Source organism: Pagrus pagrus, assembly GCF_965226575.1.
Source record: "Pagrus pagrus genome assembly, chromosome: 10".
Lineage (NCBI taxonomy): Eukaryota > Metazoa > Chordata > Actinopteri > Spariformes > Sparidae > Pagrus > Pagrus pagrus.
Window position 1 is genome coordinate 10092130 of NC_140194.1, and position 19231 is coordinate 10111360.

The following is a 19231-nucleotide window of genomic DNA, read 5'->3' on the forward strand; positions in this document are numbered from 1 at the left end:
TAATCGGGATGTTTTCACCTCGCGCTGAACTTAAAATTATGTGATAGCACATAATTAAAGTGAATTAAAAGGATTACAGTGATAACCCGTCTCAAATTGGGTGTGTGTGAAGCAGGTTCAACACTCAAAGCTGTGAAGGGAGTCTACACACACACTTGTAATCACACACTTGTTGTAGCAGAGGAAGTTTTACTGTACGTGTCTATAAGGCACATCTGTCTCCTGCTGTTCTGAGAGACGCGTGTCAAGTTTCTGGTCTCACATCCGAGAGGTGTTTTCCTTTCTAGCGGCCTCTTCAAAAACGCTCCTAAATTCCCCCTCATACCTTCTGCAAAAAAACCTGTTTGCAGACACAAAATAACATGAATTTGAAGATGATTGATCCTCTCCACAATGAAGCGACGTTTATCTCCTAAATTACATGTTGTGGGACTCGTATCCAGGTGTGTTCGCAGTGTTTTCAAATGAAAATATAAGGCCGGAGGCCAACAGAACCTGTTCCAAACCTACAGGAAATATGCAAATACTTTGTGTTTCGAGACAAAACTTTGTGCCACAGCGACAACAATGTGAACTTGTTAACGTAAACTGATGAATAATCCAAATACATTATCAGTATGTGAAAGGAAATCTCAGTGAATTTCACACAATCTACTCCATTCATGCAGCTGGGGGCACATGACATGCCTGCAGCAGAAGGATTAGGACGATCAGCTGAGCGCGACTCAATACCACATTGTTCCTCGCTGCTCACCGCTTGTTTTTCCTCCAACTCTCCTTGCAGCTTATCAGAGGAGGACAGAACCAAATCTCCCCTTCACATACGCTTGCCAAACTTCAATCAATCGCAGTCCACTTCCCTCCCGCAAACAAGCCACATCGCCGGTGCCAAAACGTCAAAGCCCTTTTTGTGGTACGTTTTTTCCGGCCGCTTTTATTGTTTCAAACAAAGCTCGAGGTGCTTTTTTTTTTTTTTTTTGTGTAAAAAACCCGCTCATGTTCAGGACAAATAAACACAACAAACGGCAATTAAGAAAACCAGCTTTGGGCTTGAGATTACAGAGCACACTGCTGCCTTTGTTCAGCAGGTCACATCTGTATTTGAGTGACAAAAGGCCGCCACACAGCATGCTGCTGCGCGAATGTATCAGAAGAGGGTGAGTGCCAGCCTGAACTCATGGCTCCATTCAGCCCCTCATTGTCTCTGCTCCACACTGATAACAAACAGCAAACACTATGCAGACACATCTCATCCACTCCATCAAAAGGCTGATGTGGCAGTCTGGACAACAAGCGGGCAGGTCCGCGTCAAAACAAGGAAACATGCTATTAAATGGATCTGCGGCGGTGGTCCGCAGGGTGACTCCTCCGCTCTCGTAAAAGCGTTACCATGCTAGAGCGCTAGCCTCAGACTTAAAGGAACATTTTGACATTTGAGAAAAACACTTATTCGCTTTCATCGCCTTAAGTTAGAAGAGAAACTTGATACCGCTCTCATGTGTGAAGGACAAATATGGCAGTTAGCTTAGCATAAAACCAGCTCATAACGCTCCATAAAACTGCAAATTCTTGTTGTTTTATACTGATTAAACACATTAAGGTTAACTGTGCTGTTTCTCCTTTATTGCCAGTCTCCGTGCGAAGCTAAGCTAACTCACTGCGAGCTCCAGCTTTAGCATACAGACAGAAAATGTCAAACTTCCCTTAACATCTAGTGGTCTTCTTTAAGCAGAATACACTGTTATGTGTATTAGCGCGGTAACATCTCTCACTGGGTTTAAATTTCTGGCATGGATTCACAGAAAAAAAAAAAGCAAGAGGAGTGAAAATCCCTACATGGCTTAATGGGCAAAGTGAAACTACCTTCTGTACACCAAAATAGCAAAATATACACATCACAGCAAATACATATCCCTAAACAGCCATTGTGTGTTCAGAACTTTGCACAGAAAGCACTTTGAATGCACCTTTAAACCGCGAAGAGCCGCATCAGCAGCATCTCGCCTTTGAGGGAGGATTGAGCGAAGCAGACACATTTAACCCGCATCTGGCCTCTTCGCCACTGAAACCGCTGTAATGGAGATTAAAAAGCGCCAAGATCTGCTCACCTGGCACTGTGAACAGGCCTGTGCGTGGAACAAAGGGAGACGGTGTGCAGCAGAAGAGCACACATACCGTATATATACTGTGTTGACTCAAACTATGCACACATTGCACCTGAAGGTGATGAACAAACACGTTCACGGTTGACTTTGCGCTGTACCAGTTTTAGTTGCCTTGGGAAATCAGTGTGCTGCTGCGCAGATTATTAATTTCCAGCGAGATAATCATCTTTTTTCTTGAACAGTAATTTCACTCAGCTAATGTTTCTCAACAGCTGTGGCCTTCGGAAACCTTCCCCAACAAAAGTAGGCACAAAGTAGACTGGTAACATTGTGTCTGTGCAGTTTTATGAACATGGCTCACCTATATAGAGTGACGAGTCTTTCTTCTTCACGTGATCATCAATGTAGGACACCCCCAAGGGCTGCACCGGCGTGGCTCCGATCCCCAGCAGGACCTGGGCTCCGATCAGCAGCAGGTACATCATGTTAGTGTTGGCCTTGTTGGCGCACACATTGTCCTCAGCCTCGTTGCTGCTGGTGTTGGAGCAAACATCCCGACCTAAGTCAGTCCTCCACGTTTCCCGTATCTCATACTGATTAGTCAGAAACTCAGGAAGAGCTGATAGAAGGGCGCCGAGCGCCATGACGATGCCCCCGCAGCCAATCAGGCGGGGTCGATGTGCTTTGGCCCCAAAGTAGCTGACAAACAGGATCAGTGCCAGGTTGCCTATCTCGAAGCTGCTGGCTATCACTCCTACGTCAGCACTTTGCAGGTTGAACCGCCGCTCCAGGGTGGTCAGCACACTCACCTGAAAACAAGGCAGGGACACAACATCAAACCAGGGTCATGGGAACGGTGCTGAATGAAGCTAAAATAATTGTTTCTGTGCAAACAAATACAAAATCATAAACAAGGGAATCCAATCCCACCAAATGAATTAGAAAATTCATCATATGATTTGTATGTACAGGGTCATAAGCATTCACTCGGTACTGTTTACAGCTGGCACGGTATAAATACACACTGAATGTCTTGCAGCTCACAAAGGTGGTCTGTCTCACATTGTGCTCGTTTCTCAACCACAGTGTGACCACAATCTAAAGAAAAAAAAAAAGCTGTGAGATATGTTCGGTAGTCACCTAAATACCACTTCCTGCTTGCTTAAAGGAGAAATTCGCATAAAAATGGCCAGCATTCTTGCTAAAAACACAATGGCTCCAAACAGCTCATGTGTCATAATGTCTAGAAGCCCTGAGATCTCAAATTGATTTGAAAAGACTTTAATCGCACCCTGTTTTAGGCTGAAATTTTCACGATAGCTGCTAAGCTAATAGCGTGAGTGGGTGCATGCAGTCGACTGCGCATCAGAGGTGTGAATAAAGTCATTTCAAATCAATTTGAGCTTCTTCTTTGAGCTTTCAGGGACTTGGACTACACCTGACGAGCTGTATGGATCCATTTTATGTGGATTTTTTGGTTGTTTTTAAGCGTTTTGAAACAAGTCCCCATCTACTCCAGTTGTTTAGGAGAACGCCGCAACGCTTTTTCGCCATGAAGCTCGAGAAATGTTTTGTGGACTACTGCTAATCTTCACCTGACTTTCCATCTGCACGAGTGCTGAGTACGCGACGACCGAATTTTCCTTTAAAGTAACTTTTTTTCCTTTCAGTAAGCACAGCCAAAGCTCGTAGCAGCACGGCTTCTTCACCGAGCGAAAGAACGACTCCCATTTATGGTTGACTTGAACGATGTTTGCTGATTGGTCTGCCAGCTCCACTAACTTCTATATTTAGATCTGATCGCATAATGAACATAAGAGAACAGAAACAACACCAGGTTTAAAACACAAAGGATCAGGTGCCATTACACAGACAGTGTACCCAGATACAGTTCACACAGGACTAAATGGGTGCCTGTGCTGTGTTTGATTCTCTTGGACAAGCTCTTGGAAGAAAAGTGTGTGTTTTCGTCATCAGTCATTACAACTGTGTCTTTCCATTGGAATAACAGGCTGCGGCTTCTCCCTGGAAACAGGCCTCTGTTTCTGATTAGCTGGGCACTGCATCTTTTTTTTTTCTTCCATGGCTTCAGCGAGAACAGCTCATCACAAGCTCCTCTCTCTCTCTTCACCAGCTGTCAGCCACACACGAGCTCGAGCCGACCAGCAACTTCCAGCTGAAGCAAACACAGCGTTGTTTAGCCCCGTTCAGGTTCTTGTTTGTTAACAGCAGTTGTCAGAGATTAATTACCGTGAAAATATTTAGTTCGTCGTTGTATTTTAAAAGACTTTTCAACAAATCTGTGGCGAAGCAGAACAACGTGGGAACGGTCTCCGTGCCATGTGAACCACAAGAGTCACATTTAAACGGTTATCAAGCTATTTTCAGAGCAGTGTCCCAAACTGTCCTTGAAAAGGCATCACAATTTTTCCATTCCCCACATGGCTCCGTTAAAGAGTTTTGATTGAGCTCTAAAAAAAGCCTCCTGCCAACACAAACATCCCCTTCTGAAACGGGTGACTTCGCTGAAAAGATGAATCAACTTGCGGTTTTTTCGCTGCTGGAACATTTTTTCCCCCATCAAATGCTCAATTATGCCAGTTTGATGTACACAGTTGATTAGGGATCGGATGGAGCTATGTTTGAACACGGCGCTTCAAGGAGAAATGTGGAAGCGTACCCTTTATTTTTCATGCACTCGTATTTTACCTTTAACTTGACATTAAGAAAGATGCTTTGCTTTCATCACAATTTCCCAGATCCCAAAGCGACGTCTGCAAATTGCTTCTTTTGTCCAACCAGCAGTCTAAAACCCAAAGGCTCTTCATTTACTGTCATAAATGACAAAGAAAGGCAGCGACTCCTCACATTTAAAAGGCTTTAAGCCGGCAGATGTTTGACATTTTTACTTGTAAAATGATGGAAACAATGAATCGATTATCAATAGCTGAGTGACTAATCACTGAACTCTGATCTGCATAAAACACTGCTCACTGTCTGCACCACAATGTTCTTAAAGGTTAAGTTCCCCCAAACAAGAAAAATCATTATCTTCTCAGCCTCGTGCTGATGGAAAGTCTTGTGAAGCTTCGCAGTCCACAAAACATGTCAGGAGATTCACAGCAAAATAGCGTTGCAGCGTTCTCCTAAACAACTGAAGTAGATGGGGACTTGTTTTAAAATGCAAAAAAAAACCCACAAATTGATTTGAAGAGATAATATTTACATCCTTGATACGTCGTCGAGCTTTGGCACCCACTTCAGACAGGGTGTGCGCTCACGCTTTCACCTTAGCAGCTACAGTGAAGAACGTGGCTTTAAAATCGGTGCAAACAACGTCTTTTCAAATCAATTCGGGATCTCAGGGCTTTCTGAAACTTGGATTACACCGGACAAGCTGTATGGAGCCATTTCATGTTATGTTTCCTGTTGTTTTAAAGTTTTAAAACAAGCCTCCTGACTTTCTAGCAGCGCCAGGGTGAGTAGATAATAAATTATTTTTCTATTTTGGGGTGAACTTGTCCTTTAAACAGATACTTTGGTGTTAAATTCAGCATGTATCATCCACCTTTGACCTCAGTGACATTTTGAAACACTCTCTCTTCTTTGTTTCCTCCAGTATGTCTGAACAGCTGCAATCCACACTCTGCTGAATCAGTCATGACCATGAAATTGACATTTAAGAGTTTTAAGTTCTGGCTGTGACTTTATTCTGCGGCATGAAGCAGTGCGACTTGCTGGAGAGGTTTTTCTGACCTCTCTGTCGTGAAGCAGAGAAGAAACCATGAACCCTTCAGTTCTGTCAGCCGTTTCTAACAATGCCACCTGATCACACCCTTGTTATAACCACTCTCCTCCCTATTCTGTTCTGCACTGTCCCCTTCGAGGCCATATTTAACGCACAACGGGCGAGTAGATGATGAGGCAACACTGTCAACAAGAACAGACAGCGTACAGCCGGTTCGCCTTGTCATTAGAGTTGAGCAAACATTGTCCTCTGTGACTTTTAAGAAGCAGAAGTGACAGCAGGTCGCTCTTGCAGCTGCTCTCAACACAACTGCAGAGACTCCTTCGCTCCAGATCAAAGCACGGGGAGGATGATTGTTGGGAGCGGTTCATGCCGGAGTGCCTTTGGTGAAGTTGAGTGGATAGAAAACTTCAGAATGAGTCATGACGTCTCTGCCCCTTGGGTGGCTCTTTCTCACAAATGCGAACACACTGGACGGGCAGCATTTACGCCTGGCTGGCTCCGCCCGGCTGGGGTCTGATCGCAACGTTCAGTTCTCATCCGGTCCTCAGAAAAAACGAGCCCCGGCAACCTGCTGACACTGTGGCTTTAGCTTCACAGCAGGGCAAAGCAGAGGAGCCATCATCCAAGCCAGCCCCGAGTGAGCGGCGGTGGAAACACTCTGGATGAGTTAAGCCAGTTTCAACGTGTTTGTCCACTCTGACTTAAACAGGCAGCCTTTTTCCAGGAGGATTATACCCGGGATAAATTATATAGGAAAAATCGAGTGCACACTGGTCAGTGGTCGCAGCCGCACTGACTCAAACTGTGGAAATGTTTAATCTGTTGCACGGCAACAAAACAAACCACGTCATGCTGCGTGACGTCCCGTCAGCTCGCAGAAAAAAAACAGGTCTTGTCTGAACACTTCCACAGAGTTTGTACAGAAGGTACCGAGAGTCTGTATCATCAGCTCAATGCTGACATTTACCTCAGCACATTAAGTTTTAGCGCTGACGTGAAAGTGCTGAAATGTGGCTATTTGCAAAGGCACTGCAGCTGTTAATAACTGATGCTGCGGCTATTTGGAAACATTTCCACTCAGTTTTATGGGGTGTAACCTACTGAAGGTTGACTAAAGGTTAGCTAAAGGTGCTTTAACAGCTACGAATAAGCTGTTTTAAAGAGCTATTTTAAATTGCTCTTTTATGGGCGTCTAAAAGAAGCTACATCTCTTGCATTAGCCGTGTAGAGGTGGCGCGTTTTATACCGTTTCGAGCACATGCATGGGTTTTTTTTCCAGTTCGTGCATGTGTGTGCCAGAGAAAAGCGTCACATACAGCACAGCAGATTTTGAAAAAACTACCTATTTATTAATCCTAAACATGCTATCTTTTAAACTTTTACACTTTCTCAAGGTCACCTGAAGGCAGGTAATCTGTTAATGGCCACACCTGTGCATTATGTAATGAACAAGGCGAGACACACCGATAATAAAAGTACGTAGAGGATGTTTGTTTTGATTTATATACTGAGTGTCTACTGGATGGTTTGACTTCTCCTCATACATTTAAATAATAAATGGATGAAATGACTAAGTGAGCATCACAGCAGCTATTAATACTGATATCTGATGTGGACATGTCTCCGCGAGCCCCGTCTGACAGCCCACAGTTCAGATTCGGGTTCAGGTGTTTGTCGCACTTTGCAGCTCGAGCTCTGAAGTGTCAGATTTGGTTCTCGTCAGGGAGGCGTCACTATAACCAGCAGAGCTCAGACACTCAGGTGCTGCATACACACAAGTCACAAACAGAGCCTCCCAGGGCTTAATAATGTGGAGCGTCATCTCCTGCAATTAAAGTCTGATGCAATTACTGCAGAGAAGTGGGAGTCGGTCCTCGTATTTTGGATCATTATAGAGTCGTAGGTCGAAACAAAATATTCACAGGTGCAAAATAAGTCCACTTGTACCAGATCTAATCAACTCGTCGGTCACATGATGGATTTGGGATCAGTGAACCTCCGACTCTTCAGCTCAACATTATTTCCTGTTTGATCCTGCACCACTCGGACTCCAACCAGCAATTACTCTCTCTATCGATTCATGATTTTCTTTGGACTTACTGACATGAATTGTAAAAACTATACAGCTTTAAAACTACAGTTTATAGTCATTTTATTAATGTATCGGTTGTAGATAAGGGATTGCATTGATCTCTTGATAATACGATCCCTCTGATAATACGATGAAAAACCAGTCAGTAAATCAATCATTAATTGTTTCTGCAATTGTTTAGTCATTTAAACCTGTCGTCAAGTAAAAACAGGGGAAATAAAGCTACAATTTCTCAGTTTCCAGCTTCTAATGGGAGATTTGTTGCTTCATTATGTAATAAATCACAGTAAACTGAATACTTCTTTGTTTAAAGACTTATAGTCAGACACTTTTCGGGCTCTGGGGTTAAACAATTGGCATTTTCTCACTATTTTATGACACTGATAGACGAAATGATTAATAAAAAATGGAAATATGGTATTTGTTGCAGCCCTAACGACCTGTCAGCCAATTCATTTAACCATTTACTTCGTCTCTCTTCGTATAGACACGAAAAACGATAAAAATATCAAAGTGACTTCACGAGAAGTGAGAAAAACCCCAAAATAAAATCAGGGAACAGACTCGAATCTGCACCTGTGCTTTTTTTTTTGTCCTGTGCAGGTTGTCCGTCTCCGTCTGTTCACTTGCGGTCAAGGCTGCTAAATCAGGACGCCCAGCACGCTGCTAAGTGTCTTGTACTGTAAGCAGCTCACAGAAAGCAAGAGGACCATGATAGTTCACTTTTGTCCCTTCGCTGCCAGCAAACGCTCTTAAGCTCCATCATCCAATCAGAGGCAGAGTAGCTCATGTAGGTCGACACCAGTTCACCAGATTGCCACCGACCCAGGCACCTCCTGTCCTGCCCATGTAAATTAAGCTCCATGTAAATTAGCTCATGTAAACCGACCAGAAAGCCTCGTGTGTTCGTGTGCTTCAGTGATCCCAAACCTCACCTGAAACACCTGGTTTCTATTGTTCCGACTGTTTGAACAGGTGTCCCTGACCTAACGTGCCGCACAAAAGCAGAACTGCACTACCTGTTTTATCAGAAAAGCACAATAAAGAGGAAGAATATCCTCCACGGCTTCGACCCGCCGTGCTCTGACGCCGTGGGATGCTTGATGCTCTGCAGGTCCACTCGCAGAGAAGATAAGATGTTCCACTCCAAATATGGCCAAGGCATTCGGAGGAGTTTAGTCTATTAATTGCGAGTGTTTCTTGGAGGACAAACAACGCTAATGTCAAAACTAAAAGTTCACAGTGGGGCTTGCCCGAGGCTGGGGAGGGAGGAAGCTCCTCTGGGACGCTTTGAGGAATATTTTGGAGCACTTCTGGGAGCTTTTGTCCCACAAAATCTATATTAGAGCGTCTACACGAGTGACATTTGTCTGTGTTTTGATGTTTTCATCACAGAAGTGACATTTAGAGGTTTAACAAGAAGAGAAGTTGTGTTTAAAACCTTAAAGAAGAATAGTAAAAGTGAAAGAATGAGCAAAAGTAGAAAAAAAAGCAGGAGATAAGAAAGATATGTGAGGGGTCCTTGACCTTGAAGGACATCTTTGGTAGGAATTACCCTTCTTGAACATAACAAGAGATTAAAGCTGCCAAGTTTGATTCAGTTTTAAGTTAACACATTAAAAGATAAATTAAGACATATTCTCACACAATCAGCTGGATGTTTTCCCTCACAACTACAACAAACAGCAGAGTTGAGCAGCATGAAACGTGTCCTGCGGGCTGTATTTGACATGTCTCTGTCCATGTCTCACTGAGCAGCAGGAACACACACATGCAAAAACCCCAAAACACAAGTCGGACTCTGACTCCGGCAGGGTCTCGGCTCAGAGTCCTGCGCCTGCCTGTGTTGCACTCACCAGGTATGCTCCGACGGTGCCCTGTGCCAACATGAGGGCGCATTCCGATATCAAGAATATCTTGATATTTGAGAAGCATGAGGAGTTTTTCCGGAGGCCGTCTCCTTCCAACATGTTCCCGCCGCTCCGGTCCGAGTCCCGGTGCTTCTTCACCTGCATCCTCGCTCACTTTTTTCCTTTACCCACACAGCACTGCGAGAAAGCGAAACACACGAGAGCAGGATGACCGCATGAAGACACTGGCTGGTACAGTGTTTCCAAAAAAATAACCCCCTCCCTCCCGCGCCTGAAGGCTCTACATGCGCGGCGGCGCTCCTCCTCGTCGCTGTTTCTCCCGGGTTTTTTTTCCGTCTATAATTTTGTATTTCTTACATCTGACAAAGCTACGAAACACACATCCAAACTCTCCGCGGGGCTGTGCCGGCTCGTCTGCGCCTAAACATCGCTTCCCCGTCGACGCGCAGGAACATGTGAACTCCCCGAAGGTGTAAGTGAACCACGGGCGCGTAAATCTCTGTCACATCGCATGTCCTTGTTCCTGTCGCGGGGTTTTTGCGTGTTTGAGCGTGCAGGTGAAGAAGTCTGGTCAACAGGGCTCCTTCTTCTTCTTCTCTCTCTCCTAACTCCTGCCGCTCCGGACTGTCACGCTCCTTCACGCACAATGACTCGCTCTCTGCCTGTGCGCCACCTCTCCACTCCTCTCCGCTCCTCTCCACCCTCCTCCTCGCGGCCCTAGCGGCGCTGTGCAGCAGCAGCTTCACAAGTCTGCTCAACTTCCCTCTGACTCGAGAAAAAAAAAAATCCACTCCAGTAGTCCTGTGGGACCCGGTGTGTGCGTGTGTTCCCGAGCTTCACAGCGAGTTTAAAGTGATTTGCTGCCATTTTTTTTAATGATCATGTTCCTCCCCCCTCCCCAACACAATAAATCTACAGGGATTATTGTCTGTGGAGTCTCAGGGCAGCACGAGGATTATTTTAGAGTTGGAGCTGGGCCCCATACCTCATGAAATCAATCAACAGAAAATATCTGGGAACTGTTTTGATCATCAATGAATCGTTTTTAGTCGTTTATGAGGGAAATATGTGAAACATTTTCCCGTTCAGGCCTCTCCAGTGTGAGAATGTGATGATTTTATGTGTTTTATATCAATGGAAAGAGAATATCTTTGGATTTTACAGTCTGATGTACGATCTTACGATATGTGCCGATATCACACAGTCTGCCATGATATGACACAGTACGACACGATACAATTCGATACGATACGATACGATACGATACGGGCCTGCGATCGATATGAGATGATATCATATGCCCATTTTTTTCAAAATAAAGGCGTATCTTAATGTTTTCACTTTGCATCAATGCTTTTGCATTGTTGATTGTGAATCGATATATCAATCCAGATTGATGTGTCGTTACACCCCTAATATTTACTAGGTTTACTCGCCCCTGATAAACTAAACAATAAATTCATAAATTAAATTTGATTTAAAGGTGAAATATGCAAGAATTGAATTCATACTCAAAACAAATAGGGGGCAGCACATCACAAGAGCAACCGCTAACTGCTGCTAACTGTAGCTGCTGCTAGCAAGTAAGCTCAGTTTTCCGTGCAGCAGTTCAGATTGGGAACTCAGGAGGTGTTGGCATTAGCACACACATTATCACATTCTGTTGATGATTTCAGTTAATTTTCAACTAAAATTAAAGTAGACATATATTTAGAAAAGCACTTATTCACTCTCTTGTCAAGAGTTAGATGAGAAGACTGGATAAAGCCTGGAAAAGTAGAAACAGCTAGCCTGGCTAACTCTTACCAGGACATAATAGGGCACCAAAATGTGTTTTGCTAACATATTGGTTTCTGTACAGATAACATAAACCAGATTTAGCGTGTTAATTATTGAACTTTACAGGTGCTAGGATGCAAATGAGCGAGGCTATCCATTTCCCCCCCGTTTCCAGTCTTTATGCTAAGCTAAGCTAACCAGCTATAGCTTTATAATTATCACAGAAAACATGAGAGTGGTTTCAACGTTGTCATCTGACTGTCCCAAAACAATTCCTTTTAACGATCAATCAAATATCAGAATAGTTAAGTTGAATTTTGTCACTCAGCTGATCGACTAATCGACTAATCGTCGCAGCTCTTGCTCTGTAATGCTTCGCTGAGGTTATAGCAGAAGCTGTCATGTTTCCAACACTTATTATTGGATTATAATGTTGTCAGCGTGTCTGGGATGAGGTACTGCAGTGGCTATGATGTAATGTGACCACATAATGTGATGATGATGGGGTGGAACTAAACAGGATGATAAACAAATGTTGAGTAAAGGCTGTGAGGGTTTTATGAGCAGCAGCGGCAGCAGCAGCAGCATGAGGACACGTAAAGGTCAAGGAGATGAGCTGGTGGTTTGATGAACTGCAGAGTATGTTTTTAAACCACACTGGAGATTTAAAAAGTGGTCGTAACACCACAGTAACATGCGAGATGGTTTGTAGATTTACTGTTTGCCAGATAATTCAGATCACAGGTCACAGTTCCATTATTATAGTAAACTCAGAGGACCTGAAACAAACTCTGTCTCACTTCCTTAAAACAACAGATGAACCGCTGCACAATGAAGACTATTATTGATCGCTGCATGATTTAACAGTCGGCTGTGATTCAGGGCAGCCCCCCTGACTCTCAGACTGGAGTCGTGGCAGGTGTCCAACGCAAACTGATCATCAATCATAGTCGCTCCCTCCCTCGCTCTCGACCAGCACACTCCCACACAGAAACCCTTCCCACACTCCTGCACGCTGCTTCCTCCGTCCGGCCTGCTGGGAAGAGCAAAAAAACATAGACTGTCAAGCCGGCAGTCAGATGCTCGATTCACACGAACTGTGTGTGTTGCAGTGTTAAAATCCCAGCAAGCGCTGACGTGACAAAACTGAGACAAGTATGTAAACATGGGAAGCTAACGAGCGGCGTAATGAGGAATGTAAATCTGATGCGGTGTTGTTTGGGGCCACGTGTTGGTTTCAAAAGGATTGTTTGAAATCAAGCAGATTAATGGTTGAAAGTCCGTTGTTGAAAGCTGTGTGTGTGTTCAGGACTTCACCGTGTTCTTCATATGCTAAATCTCCCTTTTCTACCTTTTTTTACTTGTGACCCCAGAAGTCACAGTTACACTTTTATTTCTGTAACTTTCCAAAACTGACATTTACGCCCACTTGATCCGCTGTATGAGGTCAGAAACTACATTTAGGGCAGTTAGCAGATGCTTTTGCCCAAAGTGACTCACATAATACATACATACACTGATGGCAGTGGCAGTTTTGGGTTCAGTATCTGGCCCAAAGACACTTCAACATGCAGACCAGGGGAATCACCATCGACCTTCTGATAACAAGACGCTGGCTCTACCACTGAGCCACAGCCGCCTAACTACTAAAGGTCACTAAACCATGTCCAGTGTGGTCGAACAACACGTCAGCCCTGCACATGTGTTTTCAATTACTCTGCCTGATTAGACCGCTTGTCAACAGACAAAGAGTTCGGTGTCGTCTGAACCCTGCATTAAAGCTAAAGTTAGGACAGTCTTGGACATGTCAATGAAACTCAGCCTTGAAGATTTGTGAAAACAAACACCTGTGTTGGTGGACTTCAGGTGTGTAGGAGCTTTAAAATAAATCAATGTTTATGTTGTTTTGAGCAGGTTAAAGTGAAACTCATGGAGGAGAGTAAAGGAGGAAAGCTCCGCGTTACGTCGCACTCGGGGATCGAAGCAGATCGACTGGCAGGACGGCGACGAGCGGAGCAAGCTAAAGCTAGCGTGAGTTGTTCAAAAACCTTCTTTGTCGTAAACTCTGTGTACACAAACAATGTTCTCAATGCTCGCGTTCATGTGTAGAGACCCCGGTGATACTACGAGCAAAGTTTCATGATGTGTCGAGTCTTCTTACTGTTTTTAAAAATAGCGATTTTGATGCTAGCGTAACGTTGCCCCTAGCACGCCGTTGAAAATGATTTTGACCCAAAAACGAAAACAAGGTAAATCTTAAAAGTGGCTTTTTCGTCGTAATTATGCTTTTGCACTAAGGTTCGACTCGGGATCCTTCACAAAAAAAGCCTAGGTTTCATTTTGGCGAGAGTTTCACTTTAACTGGATGTTTTGGGGTTAGGGTGTCCTGGTGGCCTATAGTGGAAAGAGACATGCCGTCCCACTGCAGCGTTCCCAGTTCTATTCCAGTCTGGGACATTTCATCCATGTCATATATCACACCACTCTCTCTCTTTCTCCCATGTTTCCCTGGCTCCTTTATTATTGTAACAAAATCAGGTTCAGATCAGTTTCTAACAGAAAAGAGCAGGGTTGAAACATAATGCCGAAATGTGTGTGTGTGTGTGTGTGAGATCATAAATCCAACGGTGTTTGTGTGTGTGCAGCACTGTTTACATACAGTAGACGTGCAGGGACATGAGTCAGGTAGTAACAAGCGGTGGGCGGAGACGGCTCGGACCGGTGCCAGGAATGTATGAATGGAAAAGCCTGCAGACTATTGTTTCGGCCCTGTGAAACAGCTGCTATTTATAGGATTTGGAAAAGGGTGGATTGTGGAAAAGAAGCCCAGCCCGTCTGCTGGGAGATACTGGGAAATGGGCGAAGTTTGAGGGACAACTGGGAGCACAAACAATGCTGCTTTACAGAAACTTTTCCTGTTTGAGCCTTTGAGGAGAACACGCCGGCACTACCTGTTATTCACAGTGTTTACAAAAAGCAAGGTTATTCTTTTTTCAGGACATACAGTACTTTTTCTCACATTTTTCCAGGAGTATGTTTTTTTTTTGTTTTTTTTTACTGTGCTCCCACAAAAAAAACACTAATTCAAACCTGATCTTCAGTGGAAACATCTGATTCAGTCACTGAGGATGTTTTTCCACAGCGAGCACTCGTCTCACCGGAGCTGTGGTGTTTAAAGAAAAAGTCAAACGATGGTTTCACAGCCCTCGTCTTCATCTGTCATTACATCTCGGCATCCGTCCCAAAATCTCTTACGCCACAGCGGTTGCCATGGAGACGGTTTCGGGAGGATATGGGCAGCAGGCTCGGTGCAAAAGGACTTTCTGCTTATGTTTTGAACTTATGGGCTTATTATTGATTTGCAAATGTGAGACTGTGAGTTAGAGTAAAAACATAGTCGGTCGTCAGTATGGGTGACTGCTGCTGCTGCTGCTGCGTCTGCTTTATAGATGCTGACTGGTGTGTGATAAACATTTTTCTGTCATGGTAATCCAACTATCAGTTTTATTGACAATATACTGCAGGGCCTCATTACAGTCACCATCCAAGTCTGAAATCCCACTTAATGTCAGTTTAGGAGGACATTTCAGATGATCAGTATTGCAGAAACATGTTTCCTAACTGCACTTAGGACAAAAAAATCTCATCTTGGGACAGAAATTAATGTAACAGAACCATCCGATCTGAAGAAAGCTCTTTGTTATTAATCTTAAATTAGGATGGAAAATACGTGCCAAAAATGGTGGCACCACTGTCGTTGGGTCTGTGGGAAACAATATGAACCCTGAAATATTATGATTGAAACGTTAACCTTGCTAACGCTAGCTAGCCGACATTAACACGTTGCACACGCTAGCATTGTAACGTTTACATCTGTAATGCTAGCTAACATTTACATTACTAACGCTAGCTAGCTAACATTAGAGCAGTAGAGTATGCTGGGTACATCCTGTAGAAATTGTCCATTTTATCCCCCCCACCCCCCATAATAATAATAATAGATCATAATAATGTTTTTAAGGAAAAGAGATACCTTTATTCTGCACCTTCCTACAAACCTTCCTACAAGCTCTAAACACTTTACGGGAATGTTTCCATATTGATATTGAGGACTGAAGCTGGAGCCAATGAAAAACAGTAAAATAATCTTTCATGAAATATAAAAAATAAACCTCAACGTTCATTTGAAAGACTAAATGACTGTTAGCTTAGCTGTTAGCTTTGGACTGGAGACGTGAAAACAGCTAGCCTGACTCGCTTCAATGCATAAAAACCCAGCTACCAGCACATTTGAAGCTCCCTGATGAACAACAGTGTGTCTCACTGGCTTAACCTGGATCAAAACGTTAAAATGAAAAGCAGGTTTTTTGCAGGGGATTTACGTGCTCCTTTTACTTGGCAAACAGCGGCCAAGAGCAGCGACTTCCTGGAGTCTTCCCGTCATTGTGAGGTTGCCAAGCATGCCTCTAAATGTTCCTTTTACCTTCCCATTTTTTGTATGGAGTAAACAAACAGGATATAAAGTGTTTTTCTGAGCTTTAAGATGTTTCGGTAGGCCGATTTTTTTCACTTTGGATAGAGGCTAGCTGTTTCTGCCTGTTTCTAGTCTTCAGGCTAACCTGATCGCCCTCTGGCTTCAGCTAACGCACAGCGAGAGCAATGCTGTTCTTCTTGTCTAACTCTCAGCAAGCTAGCACAAAAAATCATCCAGACGACCCGCTATTACTGATAATGATCACTAACAGTGCTGTCATTTTTATGACGCCTGAAGAATCACCTAACACATGCAGCGTGAAAAAAGACACACGTTTGTACAGTTTCCTCATTTCTAACGGCATCTGACTAAAACCAGTTCTCCAGTAATTCCCCTGCGTGTTCAGGCAGTGCCAAATTCCTCATTCACACCGAGCCCAAAGCCGTCTCCCTCAGACCAACGATCAGCCGGTCCGGCCTCAGGCGCTGCATCACTCAGCCGTGCTGGTGCTGCTGAGCTGGAATGTCACCTGGCAGCCTCTGCAGAGGACGCCGCTCACTTAAAACCCTCACAGACACTGCGAGAATAATGTGAAAATGCCTCCTCTCACATAACTTTGTCAGCCCTGAGTGCCTGGACCATATTCAGTCCCATCATGTGGCGAGCAAACAAAGACGCGGATTTTAAGACACTGCTGGAGTGAAGCCACGTAATTAGAAGCCATCTGCGTTAAGTGTTTGATTTATTTTTAACCGGCACTTCGCTTTATAATCAGCTGTGACTGTTGAGTTTTTATCTCGCGTTTGTAACAACACTGACAAGAGGCAGAGTAATTGAGAGGTCAGACTCAAACAGAGCGCCAACATTTACCGCCACAGTCGGTTTTGATCACAGTTACCAGGAGTGAAGCTTCTCCTCAGACATCAGCAGATCTTCAGGCCGCATGAATACTGCATGAATGTTAGGACAGTCAAAAGGCATTTGCAGCTTCGATGTGGAGTTACTAAAATGTCACCAGGCACTTTTTTTATTTTTTTTTATTGCGTCCTGTCTAAATATAGCTGGCTGCTGTCTGTTCCACATTTTAAACCATTTCATGCCGCCGCTCTGCCGTCTATTTTTACACCGGTATCAACAGAGGGGCCAGCGCGTGGTTTTAAAATAGAGTAATATTGTCTGCGCTGCTGGGGAGAAGTACTTTCAAACGTAGCGTGTATAAACCGTGGTCCACTTCCCTCCCTAAGGGTAAATAAAGCCTGGAGACGCACGTGCTCGTATCCAGACGCAACCACGCCTTGAGAAGCTGCTACTCGCTCAGCTTTTTAATCCAACCTGGAACATGTGATATCAAAAAGTCACTCCACCCAGCAGAGTTGGCATTCTGAAAAAAAAACACAGATGTTATTGCTGTCATCTCTGCGCGGTCATTTTAGACACCAGCCCAACCTGCTTCGTGGGAATGAGACACAAAGTTTGAAGTGCAACACGAACAGGGAGGGGAAAAAAATGAAGCTAAAAACCAGAAAGACGAGTCGGATGGCATGCGCACACAAAAGGGCCAGCAAAGAAGAGGGAGCGCTGTGAGCCAGCCGAGCATGGGAAGAAAAAAAGGAATAAGTTTTGAGTTACTAGTGGGGCGAGATGAAAACAATGGCAGGACAGAATAGATAGCCCCGGGGAGCCGCGGAGAGGACGTTTAAGTCAGACTTCAACGAGTCACACTTGTGTGTTTTTTTGTCTGTCAAAACAATATTTGCAAAACATGAACAACTTGCTCCCAAAGCGAGAAACCACAGAGTTGAGGCACCCTGATGTCATCAGCATGTCCAACCTGGAGCGACTGCACAGCGTTGACTCATGTTCAAGCTTTTATGACCTCTTGAGCCTCATTTTATAGCTTTATAACGATGTGAACCAGAAATGTACAAATGTCCCCTGAAAATACTCCCAAAGTGCTTTTTTTTTTTTACTGTCGCGGGATAATCCCATGTTTGCTGTACAAATTGAAGTGTTCCAAGGCTGAAGGCAAACAAACTCAGACGTAGTTAAACAGCTTAAAATAAGAATGACTGTACAGTATACTGTGTATCTCATGTTAAGAAGTTCAAGAAATGAACCTTATATAAGCTCAAGCAGCAGTCACATGCCTCTGGAGCACTTTCTTGACAAAACATGCTACAGCTGAAGCCTGAACTAATTTGTCTGCCCTCAGGAGGTGATCCTTATGTTCAGATTTATTAAAAGTTTTTCTTTAGGTTAAATTTTTCATACTGTTTTTATGCTCTTGTTAGGTTTAGGCACAAAAACCACTTGGTGAGGGTTTGGAAAAGATCATATTTTTGCTTGAAATACCTGCTATGGCTGCCGCAAACACAGCTGGAGATGCACTGAGGTCTCACTCGTCACGCTTACGAATGTTGAAAAGGCCGTCTCCAGCTGTGGTCGCCAGCTTGGCAGCCTTCTCGCCTGTAACTCCGCCACCATCCACTGTGAAAGTCAGGTCGTAAACATGTAACGTGAACTTGATATGACAGGTTTTGTAGACACGTCCATATGGTAGGTAGCTATAAATGTCGACGTATCTGTCAACATTAACTGCCAATATTTCATCCGAGCGACGAGGCTGGCATTTTCAGACCATTCTCATTCCCAGGTCATCAGATACCGATGTGTTGTCACATCCCTTTGGCTTCTCGTACAGATGCACAAGGTGCCCTTTAGTGTCTGTATAAGCTGCTCTGGGCTTTCAAAGCAACCACAATGCAAGCGTCTGGTGGGAAGACTGTCGGTGAGTCACAGACCATCGACCATTGCACCACATTAATAACAGTGCAAACGTCATAATAAGTCACAATGTGTGAACTATTTGCCAATAGACATTATTTGGAAGGTTTCCGGAAGCTGGATGTGTATTGATAACATGACCGAGGACCCATTCATGTGCAGAACTGACGCTATAGGTTGTAGGTAGTGCATCACTGCGAGTAGTACACCGACAAAGCTGCCAGATTTGATGAGTTGGGAGTGAGAACGTATCCCAACATCAGCATTGTGTTGAAAATCAGTCATCGCAGGTGAAAGTTAACCGACTGAAAATAAACACCTGAGGCAGAGACACTGAGAACGCAGCCCCAGCAGCTGCAGAGTACGAGCAGAAAG

The 19231-nt window shown here is 44.1% G+C and overlaps 1 protein-coding gene across 1 annotated transcript in view; it reads right to left on the bottom strand.

Moving 5' to 3' along the window:
- The window catches only part of slco3a1a (solute carrier organic anion transporter family member 3A1a), a 36055-nt gene extending 25529 nt beyond the window's left edge, over positions 1 to 10526 (bottom strand). Inside the window, exons 1-3 of the mRNA XM_084364999.1 lie at positions 10177 to 10526; positions 9805 to 9996; positions 2467 to 2914 (exon numbers count right to left, since the gene is read on the bottom strand). Of these exons, the coding sequence (XP_084221125.1) occupies positions 2467 to 2914; positions 9805 to 9963 (607 nt within the window). The 5' untranslated portion in view covers positions 9964 to 9996; positions 10177 to 10526. The remainder of the gene's footprint in view (positions 1 to 2466; positions 2915 to 9804; positions 9997 to 10176) is intronic.
- Positions 10527 to 19231: the final 8705 nt, after the last annotated feature.